At 38.0% G+C, this 12,142-nt stretch overlaps 1 protein-coding gene across 1 annotated transcript; it reads right to left on the bottom strand.

The window, feature by feature from the left end:
* Positions 1 to 9,847: 9,847 nt before the first annotated feature.
* On the bottom strand, positions 9,848 to 11,479 carry LOC118753291. Its single transcript, XM_036488163.1, has 2 exons — positions 11,417 to 11,479; positions 9,848 to 10,743 (listed from the first exon to the last, which is right to left on the bottom strand). Exons 1-2 carry the CDS (start codon positions 11,477 to 11,479, stop codon positions 9,970 to 9,972), a joined length of 837 nt encoding a protein of 278 aa, XP_036344056.1. The 3' UTR covers positions 9,848 to 9,969.
* Positions 11,480 to 12,142: the final 663 nt, after the last annotated feature.

The raw sequence follows: 12,142 nt of genomic DNA on the forward strand, positions 1-12,142 counted from the left end.
TTCGTTCAAAATTCTTCTGATTATGCAACTGAGATTTCTGAATTGCAATATCAGCCTTATTCCTCAAATCTTCAAGGTTATCAATAGGTTTGGAGTAAACGTCATGCAGGTATTCGGTTAACTCATCAATGTGCTCTCCTCTTTGTTCAACCCCAAACAACAATTGGCTGGGAGTCTGTTTAGTAGCACAGTGCACAGTATTACTTATACCAAACTCTACCATAGATAATTTCCTTTTCCAATCCGAATGACATATTGGATCGGTAATCTTTGACAAAACAGCCTTTAGAACCCGATTCACCCGTTCGATCTGGCCGTTCGATTGAGGCGAAGCTACTGCATTTAAAATATGGCTAACATTGCACTCTTTACAAAATTTCTCAAACTCGTTGGAAGTGAAAGCCGTTCCCCGATCACTTATTACCCTTCGAGGACGACTATAATCTATAAAGTACTTCTTAAGCACACATATGGTTTCTTTCGAGCTAGTGTTCACCGCATACAACTTTACAAATTTAGTAAACGCGTCAACTATTACAAGAACATGCTTATGTTTCGAATTCACAGATTCCAATGGCCCGAAGTGATCAATATGTATTGTATCAAATGGCTCCTGCTTCTTCGGAATGCTATAGAGGTTTCGTTCCTTGCTGCTAGGCAAGCTGGAGTAATATATACACTTCAAGCAATTGCGGATAAATTTGTTTAGTTTTTCTCGCATCAAAGGGAACCAATAATGCTTCTGAATTTGATTTGCACACTTATCTACTCCTTGATGGCCATAGTTCTCGTGTACTGTTTTCATTACGCTTTCCTCCATTTCCGCTGGCACATACAACTGTTGATACCGTCCACTGATGCGAAATACTAAACCATTATCGAGCTCATATCCCTGCACCTCTTTTGATTCTAGCCTTTCTATTAACTCGCGAATATTTTTGTCACGCGATTGAGCAACTTGAATATTCAGGTCAACCCAATTTTGTTTAATAGAACAAACAACCGCCATTCTACTTAAAGCATCTACATGACACATCTGATCCCCTCCCCTGTGCTTTACAACGAAATTAAAGTTTGAAAAACCCAAAGTCACCCGCGCAATGCGAGGATTCACAATTTTCTTTTCTATTGCCAGTACCAACGAGTTTCAATCAGTAACAAGTATAAACGGTATCCCGTCTAAAAATGAACGAAACCGTTCCAGTGCATTTACAATAGCAAGCGTTTCTAACTCGAAACTATGATATCTCGACTCCGCGTCGGTATTCGTTTTTGAAAAATATGCAACTGGATGAAATTTGTTGTCATCCTGTTTTTGTAATAACACTGCACCATGCCCACGGGAGCTCGCATCTGTATGTAGCTCTGTTTCACGTTGTGGGTCAAATATACACAACACAGGTGGCGCCGTCAACTTATCTCTTAATGTTACAAAACTACTCATACACTCATCTGTCCACTCGAGCTTTACATCTTTACGCGTTAACCGATTTAAAGGAGCTGAAATTCGAGAACAAGCGTGAACAAAGCGTCTAAAATAAGAAAACAAACCCACACATTGCTTTACCTCTTTCGTATTTTTAGGAACTGGATAATTTCTTATTGCCTTGAGGTGTGCTTCGTTTGGACTTATGCCATTCTTATTTACACAATATTCCAAGTACTCCACCTCTTTATATGCAAATCGACACTTAGGAAGATTTAATTTCAACCAAGCAGCCCTTAGTAGATCTAATACTTCTGTCAAATCCCAATGTGCTCATCAAAAGTTTTAGTAGCCACATTAATATCATCTAAATACTCTACAATCTTACCCGAATCTACAAGTGGTTTTAAAACTTTATTAATTAAGCGCTGAAATACGGGAGGCGCGTTCGTTAGTCCAACTGGCATATAACAATACTCGTATTGACCCATTGGGGTGACAAACGCAGTTAAAGGTATTGACTCCTCACTCATAGGCACTTGATGAAACCCGTTCTTCAAATCGAGAGTACTAAAATAAGTTTTCCCACCCAAGTACCCTAAACAATCCTCAATGAGCGGTAGAGGGGAATGATCACGTATTGTAAAGTTATTAAGCGCACGATAATCTACACACATTCTCAAAGAACCATCTTTTTTCCGTACCAAGACTATGGGCGAGGCATAAGGTGACTCACTTTGTCTTATTATTCCTTGAGCCAATAATTCATCTATTGTTTTTTGGACCTCAATTTTCTATTTAAATGACAATCTTCTCGGACTACTGTACACTGGTGTATTGTCTTTTAATTTAATCTTCATCGAATACCCACTGACATCCGCTCCATTGACATTCTTGCATTTATTAAGAATTATAGCACGAAGGATACCTGCATCTGTTTCATCTAACTGTGCGTCTATATTAATCAAATCATTATTTTCCTCAGTTGCATCAACAGACAAAATAACTTCGCTGCAATCAATTACATCATATCGCTTAATCGGTTTTACCACATCAATATTATTACGATAACAATTTTCACTCATCTCTAAATGTGATGCATTCTCTATGTTTACATTGTTTTGTTTTTCGGTTGGAGCAAATTTATAATTACCTTGTGGGCTTTTATCTAAGTTGAAGGAGCGAAGTGCACTGATAACATTTTCCGAAACGTACGATTTATTCTGAATTTTTATGTTTAACAATTCATTTGGCTTATAACTAATTTTTTAACTTGGCACAACGCTATTCGCATTCTGTTTAAAAGATCGCGTCCAACTAAAACTGGAACCACTGCATCTGAATCTGATAAAATAGCAAAATTGTGATTGATTACATGCTTACGAAATATAAATTTACATTTCAAAATGCCATATATTTTTAAGTGCTTATTACCGACTCCACGATATTGTGTTAACATCTGTTTACTGCTCAGTTCTACTGATTTTGGCACAAATGACTGCTTTATAAAACTAATCGGACTGCCCGTATCAAATAAAGCAAGAATAGAAATTAAATCAGTGCACTTTTCTTTATTATAGAAGGCAACACTCACCATGCTATTTGCAGAAAAACGTTCAGTTAGCTGGCGAACTCCACGGATCCCATCATCGCCTATAGCAGCTGCCACATTTCGGTTATTCCCTGGTGACGCACGACGTGGACAATTATGACGTGTGTGACCAACTTCTAAGCACACAAAGCAGGAATTTGGAGGGCGCCTGGGTGCCGTACATACACTTGGCCATACTGGAAACAATTATAGCAACGCACACCGCTTATATCCACTTGACCACTTAAAGTAGTTTTCTTTGACCGAAGCTGGAACGGCAAGAGTTTTCCTCTTCTTTTCGTAACGCTCCATTAGGGTTTTTAAATCTCTGATAGAGGTTGCAGCATATAGCATTGACACGTGAGTGGATTTGTCGTTGAGTCCGTCAATTATTATATCAACCAAATCGCTTTCTGGTATGTCAGCTCGGCTAGCAATATATTGCATCTCGACAACATATTGCCGCGGTTTTTCCTCTGGTTTAATGCTACGGGCTTTCAACCGATTAAAGACATCTTGTAGCGAAAAGGTGGGATGATATTCGAGCAATAAAGCCGCTTTAAGACTATAGTATGAACGCACTGCAGCAACATCCATGAATTTCTTGGCATGGCCAGTTATTAAATGGCGAGCAGCAATTAATTTGTCTCTGTCGTTGCAGCTAAGAAATTCAAAAACCGCTTCCAAATCGCCAATCCATTTATTGACATCTTGAAAGTCTGAACCATCAAATTTGTTCATTAATGCGTCAAGTTCTGGCAAATCAATTCGACGTCTATCTCTCTGGTCAATTTCCTGTTGTAGCTCGATCAGTTCGCGTTTCTTACGAGCGATAGCTAGCATACGATTAAGCTGCTCCTCTTGAACTTCTAAGTCATAAAGTGCAGTAGGAGGAGTCGATGCTCCCTGCTGGTTGGAAGCAGCCAATGGAATTCGAAAATTGCTTCCGACTTCTTGTGCTTTTAAAATGGCACTGGCTTCTGGTGCGTCTGGCACGTTTTCCATTGTAGCACCTACATCCAGCACGCCTGCGCTCTGTGCCCTCTCATCCGGGGAAGAGCCATCAATCAACTTCGTTGGTTTGGCGACCACATCGTCGTATAAGGCACGCAGTTGTACCAGCGTAGCCTCTTTATCGAATTCAATGCCGGCCACCGCTAACGTGTTCATAATTTGCTGACGTGTTAGCATGTTCGCCATTATACTAAGCATTAACTCAAAATTTCTGCTCCAACTTGAAAAATATTTCGATTATACACTAGACAATGTTGACTTGTGTAATTTCCACACCTGGATCACCTTTCTTCTTTTGTATAAAACTTACAGCCTCGTGCTTACCACTTGATTATATATTTTAGAAGAGACCGGAAGAGACAGTTCCGATAACAGACCGATAAACTTAGTGCTGCCAGATTTTCAGTATTCTAATACACTACATATTATTATTCCTCTTTTTCAGTTTGTAAGAGACATTGCTTCTGTTAAATAATTTGTCTTTGTATTCTTACATAATTCATGTATTTAATGTGGTATTTTTTTTTTTGTTTTTGGTTAAAATACAGATGAAATTGTATTTATTTGATTAATGCTTAGTTTTACATGGAATAATAAATGCTAAAGTGAAGAAATACTTTTTTTTTGCTTAATATTGCCTACTGGATTTTTTTATGCGGTTTTTCAGAATTTTTTACATGGAGTATCTGAATTTATGCGATTTTGGAAAATGCTGAATCGCCATTTGGATTTACTCGAGCGCATCAGATTTTCATACAGAAGGTTCATCTTGATGCCTCGGTCATGCTGTTCCATAATCTGACGATTTTCTGGAGGGGTTTTCTTAATCTGACGGTTTGAGAAAATTATTTCGTTTCTGAGATGCACAGTCAACCAAACATACATATATAATTGTAAACACTTATTATTTTATCCGTGCATCTATCATCATACATAATGTGACCAACCGTACTTCTTTCGGAAGTACAGTACTTCTTTTTTCGCTCTTGTACTTCGTACTTCGAAGTACAGTCAAATGTACTTCTTTGCGATACTTCGTACTTCAGGAGGGAGAATTTGTAACTAGTTGGCGACAATTTTCGGATCGCTATGTCACTTTTCTTCGTTTTTTTATTTAGATGGGGTCGATGGGTTTAGGATTATGGCAGCCCTACAATACGAGCACTCTACAAGGTGGTGTTCTCTCTGCCCTGCTCTGGATTGCGGTTGTAAACGACCTTCTAGAGAAACTGGAAAAAGTGGGATGCGCCTTTGTAGATGATGTGTACCTGAACCAGATAATTAGGTGGGCGATCAACGGCGGCTGTCGTGGGAGCCTAACCTTGAGGAAAGGGTAAGAAAGGTGCCGGTCGCCTGGTCCTGCTGTAACGGAGCCATCGGTAAAAGGTGCGGTCGCTCGCCCAAATTAATTCAATAGCTCTAGGAAACCAGATTTAAGCCTATATTGTTTCAAGGAGCCCTTGTCTGGTGGAACTCACTAGAGAAAGCTACACTTGTAAAATAGAAATTAGTGGAGCATTAGGAACCACACCTATACTGGCGCTTAACATTCATTTGTCGAACACGGAGCCTGCGGATATTGCAGACAGAATTGTCGCAGCACGAACTGCTATTGAGCTAAGGAAAACCGGGCTCTTTTGTGACATAAAAAAGGAAAATAAGACGTTTCTCTGTTGCAGAAAATATTTTTATAGGCCACTTTAAAACACGTTACCTCTCAAGGGCTAGTGAGGGGGATTCTGACAGGCAATTGTGCGATTGGTTATCATGCGGGGAGACAACAACTTTTTTATCAGCTGTCAAGAGGTAAATGAAGTGGAATCATCTCCATACTTTCTATTAAAATGTCCATCTTTCGCAAGGCTTAGATGGAAGCATTTTGGCTCGCACTTTTGAACAAACACTGAGCTCGCAGGGATCGAAATTAGCTGCATTCGAAATTTCGTAATCGGCTCGCGACGTTAACTTAACACAAACTAACCTGTACTTTCGCTTCGACTAGGTCGTCAATTTCTTCTACATTTTTTCCATATGTAACAAGAAGTAATTGGCAATATTTATTTTTACATACTTGCAAATGCCCGCGGCGCCTTATAATATCTTTTGCGTTGCCAATACAAAAATAGCGTTTAAAAGAAAAAGCGGTCAGTAAAGTAAACATTTTTAGTTCAAATTGAAACGACTAAAGAGCAGAATCCTTCGCACACATAGGCCAAAAATAGTAGCGCTGTGTTATCGTATGGAATATTAGTCCCTTTCGATGTTCGAGGTTTACTGATGATCTTATTTCCACCTGTGAGATCTCTGCCAAGGGTGCGTGATATTCTTCTATGATCTTGCAACTTCTGCATTGGTCCAATGTACCACGTAAGCAAATAAAAGTCGTTGTAAGAATCTTCGCTGTCCCATAAGAGGAAAAGTTTTCCCGTACATTGGCTAAATAAGGGTAATCTGAATTTTGACCCCTGTGTGACACGCCTTAACCGTCTCCAATCGGGACCAAAATTTATATGTGATATCTTCATCTGTAGCAGCATCGGCGTGGAGGTTGAGGCTTAGGAAATCTGATGTAAAAATTTGCTTCCTAGGAAAAAAATCCTCATGAAAGTAATAAACGTTTCGAATTTGCATTAACAAACTCGGATCATAAATACTGCTTATATAAATAACTCGACTCCAGCGCCACCTAGCAAGTTTTCTAGTAGCCTATAATAGGACCATGAATGCATGGCATATTCTCTGAAAATTTGACCGAAATCTATCTCGTAATTTTTGAGTTAAGTCCAAACAACCAAAACGGCAATTATTTTATATATATAGATTAAATAAATATCAAGTGTGTCATTATAGAATTTACAAGGTATTATACATCAATCGCATTGAATAGTCCAACAAGTTTTTTGACAAGAATTAGATCCACAAAACACACAAAAACCGTTTCCACTCATCATGAATCACAAAATTTAGTTAGTAAAATTTCAAAGGTTATTTTCATGTAACACCACGAGTGCTTTGATCGCCCATGATTGCGTGATGGCAGACGGAAAGGAGTAAGGGGACACACAGTCCATTGATACTATATAAAGAGTGAACAAGAAGGGAGCGGAGTTCCAACGTTTTTCATGTATAAGTAAACTTAAGGTTGCTGAATTCAAAATTATCTGAAAAATTCGTGTTTTTCTTACATACAAATTCTTATGCCTAGTGATTTGAGCTAAGAAATTAGTAAACTTCACATACACAAATAAGTTAAAAAAGTGATTTTTAACTGATATTTGTTGAGCTAAAAGTTACATCATGTGCTACTAATTTTTTCTTAATATATGGGGTATTCATAACGGTGTCGTAAGTGTCCTATTGAGATACACGTAAGCTTCAAACGCCTAAAACATATTCTACGGGGATTCGCAAAGTACCATCAAAGTCATATTATGAATTTTCGCAGTGTTAAGAAATAGTTGGTTGTTGTTCAAGTTCTCTAAACATTTATTTAAGCTTCTAATGTTTACGACATACAACAATACGACACTTACGACACCGACACCCCCAATAATTTTAAAATAATCCTACCTCGATTTATGATAATTTCAATCCTAATTCCAACTATTTTGAAACTGGGATTAAATTAATCGTAATCGTAGACGCACTTAATTAGATATGTAATTTCATCGTCAAGCTCAAATTTAGATAAAGGTTTTGATTCGCAGATGCACATACTTATGTACGTATTAGGAATGTTAATCCCAGGATCCCGGACTTTGCGAGGTCTCGAAAATCCCGGGATTCTTGGCAAGTAATCCCGGGATTTTGAGGATTTGTAATTTTCACTGATGGCAATAATAATAATAAAAACTCATTTTCTTGACCAGTATTGGCTATATTTCTTTTTATACCCAAGCGCACTTGTGCACAAGGGTATTATAACTTTGTTCACATAACGGTTGTTTGTAACAGGAAAAACGAATCGAGGTAGATATAGACAAATGTATACATAAATGATCAGAATGAAAAGAGAAATCGATTAAGCGGTGACTGTCTGTCCGTCCGACCGTCTGTCCGTCTGTGCACACGATAACTCGAGTAAAAATTGAGATATCTTAACGAAACTTTGTACGTGCACTTCTTTCGTCGTAGGACGGATGGTATTGAAAATGGGCAAATTCGGACAATAACCACGCCTACTTCCCATATAACGGTAATTTTCAGATATACGAAAACCGTGATATTTTAGTAACTACTGAAGATTATTCACTCAAAATTGGTATTTACCATAACTTTTAAACGAAAAATAATAATATTATAAATATTTGGAAAATGGGCGTAGCCACGCCCACTTATGGTTACATGTGTATATCTTGGTAATCCCTGCGTTTCTTTCTTACCAATGGCAAAGGTGTTAGCCTTACTACAGCATACCAAATGGCCGAAAATTTTTAAAATCGGATAATAACCACGCCCACATCCTATATAACGGTAATTTGGAGAAATACGAAATCTTCGATAAATCAGGAAATATTAAAGCTAATTTATTCAAAATTGATGCTTGCAACAACTCTTTACCAAGAAATACGTTTATGATACCGCCCACTTATGATCACATATGTAGTTATATGTATCTCGGTAACCGGTTTACCAATGTGTACTAAACTCGGTATGTTTATTGTGCTTGCCACATTAAAGCAAAACCTTGAAAATTATTGAGATCGGACTAAAATTACGGCCACTTTTCATGTAACGGTAAATTTCAGAAATGCTTGAAACTTCAATATTTCGATATATCAGGACGTTAATTTACTCAAAATTGATACACCCCGGCTTACCATGTAGCGGTAGCTTTCGGAAAGGTGAAAATCATATATTTAATACTTGCGCCGGGTATTTAATGTTCGGCTCCGCCCGAACTTAGACTTTCTTACTTGTTAATTTTTGTTTATGATAAAATATAACATATTCTGTAAACACGTTCATTTGTTATTTTAACAACCTTGTCATTGTTGAATCTATTATCGATTCGACACTGCAATTCAAACAAAAATATCTGATTTATAAATCTGCCTTTACGTCCACCAATTCCATCACTTAATATCGCTTTAGATACCCAGTGGATACAACTTTTTAAAGCAACGAGTTTTTTAAGGTATTTGGCAAACAGTTGGAACATACGAGTTACGAGATTATTATGTGAGTAACGATTCGGTACTTCGGGTCAGGGGTTGTATTCGTTACCTAGTAACGCTCTAATGAGAAGCTTGTTTGTCATGGCAGAAATACACTCGTAGGTTTGCCATTACCTGCCGAGGGGCGACCGCTGTTAAGAAAAAGCTTTCTCCTCCATTATGTGTTTTTTTTTGCGATGTTGCTTTGACCAGGGCTTGAACCCTGGCGCTGCGAAGGTTAAGCGCGCACTGCTTACCACTAAACCACAGCGGCCGCCACTAAATTTCCCATACATTTTTTAGCTGGATAACTAAATATCCTTAAATTTCGACAACTAATTTTCTGTGTCTATAAATTTCGACAACTCAATGAATGAATGAAGTTTCCAGACTTTTGAGACTTCGCGATTAATTTATCAGTACTTCAAATAACTTCAATAAAGTTATTATTTTATTGACAGGCAATGCAACCCATGTCGGACTTCAGTTAGTACGTAACTCCTGAATACCTTAACTTCCCACAACCCTTCTACAACTGGCAGCTCCCTTCCTCCTAATGATAATAACTTAACAAACTTTTATTGAATAAATTTTATTATTCTTGCATATTATTACTAAACTTAACCATCTAATTTTAATTTTAATAAGCACTCGTGATATTCATATATTTCATTCAGTTTCGTAATCAAAATCAAAGAGTAAATTTTGTTTGAGTTCATATCAGCCTTCTTCCATTTCCAGTATGTCATTAATCATTTTAGCATTAAGCTTTCGGTTTCAATCTATTGACGGTGACGATATCTGAAGCGGCGTACGGTTTTATAACGGTAGCCATCTTGGGCCAACTCTGCGCTCTTAACTTGCGGTTCTTCAGCAACATCGTTACTTGGTGGCAAGTATTCTCCGTTAGGAACATCAACGCTCGCAGCTTCCTCCGCTTCGGCTTCACGACGATGACGACGGAACTTCAGGCGGCGCACAGTCTTATAACGGTAACCATCATTATCCAATACTGTTTTCAAATCTGGAGCCAACTCGACCTCAACTGGTGGCAAATATTCGGAGGATGGCAACTCAGACACATCACGACGATGACGAGCACGGAATCGAAGACGGCGTACGGTCTTGTAGCGGTAACCATCATCGGCAACCCGGGTTTCGGCACCTACTGGTGGTAAGTACTCAGCGGTGGGCTCAGCAACTGGAGGCAAATATTCAACGGAAGGAGCCTCACGACGGTAGCGGTATTTTAAACGACGCACAGTTTTGTAGCGATAACCGTCATCAGCGACGCGAGTTTCTGCACTTTCCGGTGGTATATAGTCACCGGCGGGAACGGCTACTGGAGGTAGATATTCTTCTGAAGGTGCCTCACGACGGTGACGGTATTTCAGACGGCGCACAGCTTTGTAACGGTAGCCGTCTTCAGCAAGAGGAGCAGATGCTTCGGCGACTGGAGGTAAGTACTCTGCAGATGGTTCGGCGCTTTCGGCAGGAACGGATTGAGCGATGGCAAATGCAAAAAAGCACGCAGAGAGCGTGACTGCAAAGAGTTTCTGTGGAATAAGGCATTTTACTAACAACTGTAATGTCAGTGATAGCAATCTTGAGGTTATAATGGGTCACAAACCCAATAGTTCTGCGTGGTTAGTCCTGAAAACACTCACCATTTTATTTCTTTTTGTATCCTCTCAATTTAAACTATGTAACTTTTAACGTAGCTTTAGAACGATTTTAGACTGAACTTCTTGCAGATACTAAGCTCAATGATGATATTACTCCACTAGCGTAGAGTATTTATACCTGATGAAATCAAAAATAGCCACCAAATACAAAACTTAATATTTTGCCATGTGTGTATGTAAGAGCAAAGCGAACACAAGTTTTGTGTTATGCAACATTTTAAAAATGGAGTAGAAAACTTTTATTAAAAAAACTAAATAATTCCATATTTGAAAACGGTGGCGTTAAAAATGGTAACAGCATGAAGTGGACATCAAGTGGTCGAATTATTAAATATACATTGTAGCCAACAAATTTTGGCATCATTTTTTTCATTCGCAATTCAAATCCACCCTTTCCATCTCCACCAAATCATAAATGTTGCTGTTGCGAAGAAGAGTACTTGTGATAATATAATAGAATCATTAATAGTAGTGTGTAACCACAGTTCTTATAAGCACTTTTTGGAGTGGAATTCATGTTGCTTAAAGTTGGGCAACTACATACCTTAGCTGCTTCGTTGCTGTTGTTGTTTTCGACCGCAAAGCGCTTTAATTGGCCACCATTCATGCGGTTCCTCTTAAATTGTTCGAAACATATTTAACTATATATTTACAAATTATGATTTAATGCTTCCAAAAATATATTTTTATTTAGTGACGTAACAGCGATAGGAAAATTACTACCCACCCAGTAAAAACCAAAAAAATATAAATAAAATAAAATTTACAAGTCATCCCATCAGCATATTTGCTTTGTACCCATCAATAAATTTTTATACATACATATGTATGTAAGTAAGTACATACATGCATTCATATTAATGAATACTTGAACACCTTTAGAATATTTAAAGAATATCGAGAAAATATTAGAACAATGAGATCAATACGAAATGAATTTGGCTTAAAATTTTTCTAAGTGCTTGGTCAAGGTTATCCTCGAATTTGTGTTTTCTATTTGATGTTTTCACACATATCGATAGACCTACAGTTTTATGCGGATTTTTAAATAACCATTTTCTTAGCAGAAGTACATTCCCAACTTTTCATTTACTATTTACTGAGATATAACGCGCACCAGCAATCTAACCTGGAAGCTTTCGACTGCTATTAACTACGCATCTTTCAACACTCAAAAACCGCACGCGCCAATTAGATCATCATCTTTAATTACTCAAGAGGCTTTGCATTACGCAATCTAATTTTTATACCCGAGCGCACTTGTGCACAA

Source organism: Rhagoletis pomonella, unplaced genomic scaffold (genome assembly GCF_013731165.1).
Source record: "Rhagoletis pomonella isolate Grant_MI unplaced genomic scaffold, Rhpom_1.0 Rhpom_scaffold_02322, whole genome shotgun sequence".
Lineage (NCBI taxonomy): Eukaryota > Metazoa > Arthropoda > Insecta > Diptera > Tephritidae > Rhagoletis > Rhagoletis pomonella.

What these genes read in the sequence shown, in the direction of transcription:
- LOC118753291 (XM_036488163.1), bottom strand. Translation starts at nt 11,479, where the DNA reads ATGAATGGTGGCCAATTAAAGCGCTTTGCGGTCGAAAACAACAACAGC. An exon ending in ACAGCAACGAAGCAGCTAAG is followed by an intron (nt 10,744 to 11,416) that starts GTATGTAGTTGC and finishes CTTATTCCACAG; the next exon opens with AAACTCTTTGCAGTCACGCT.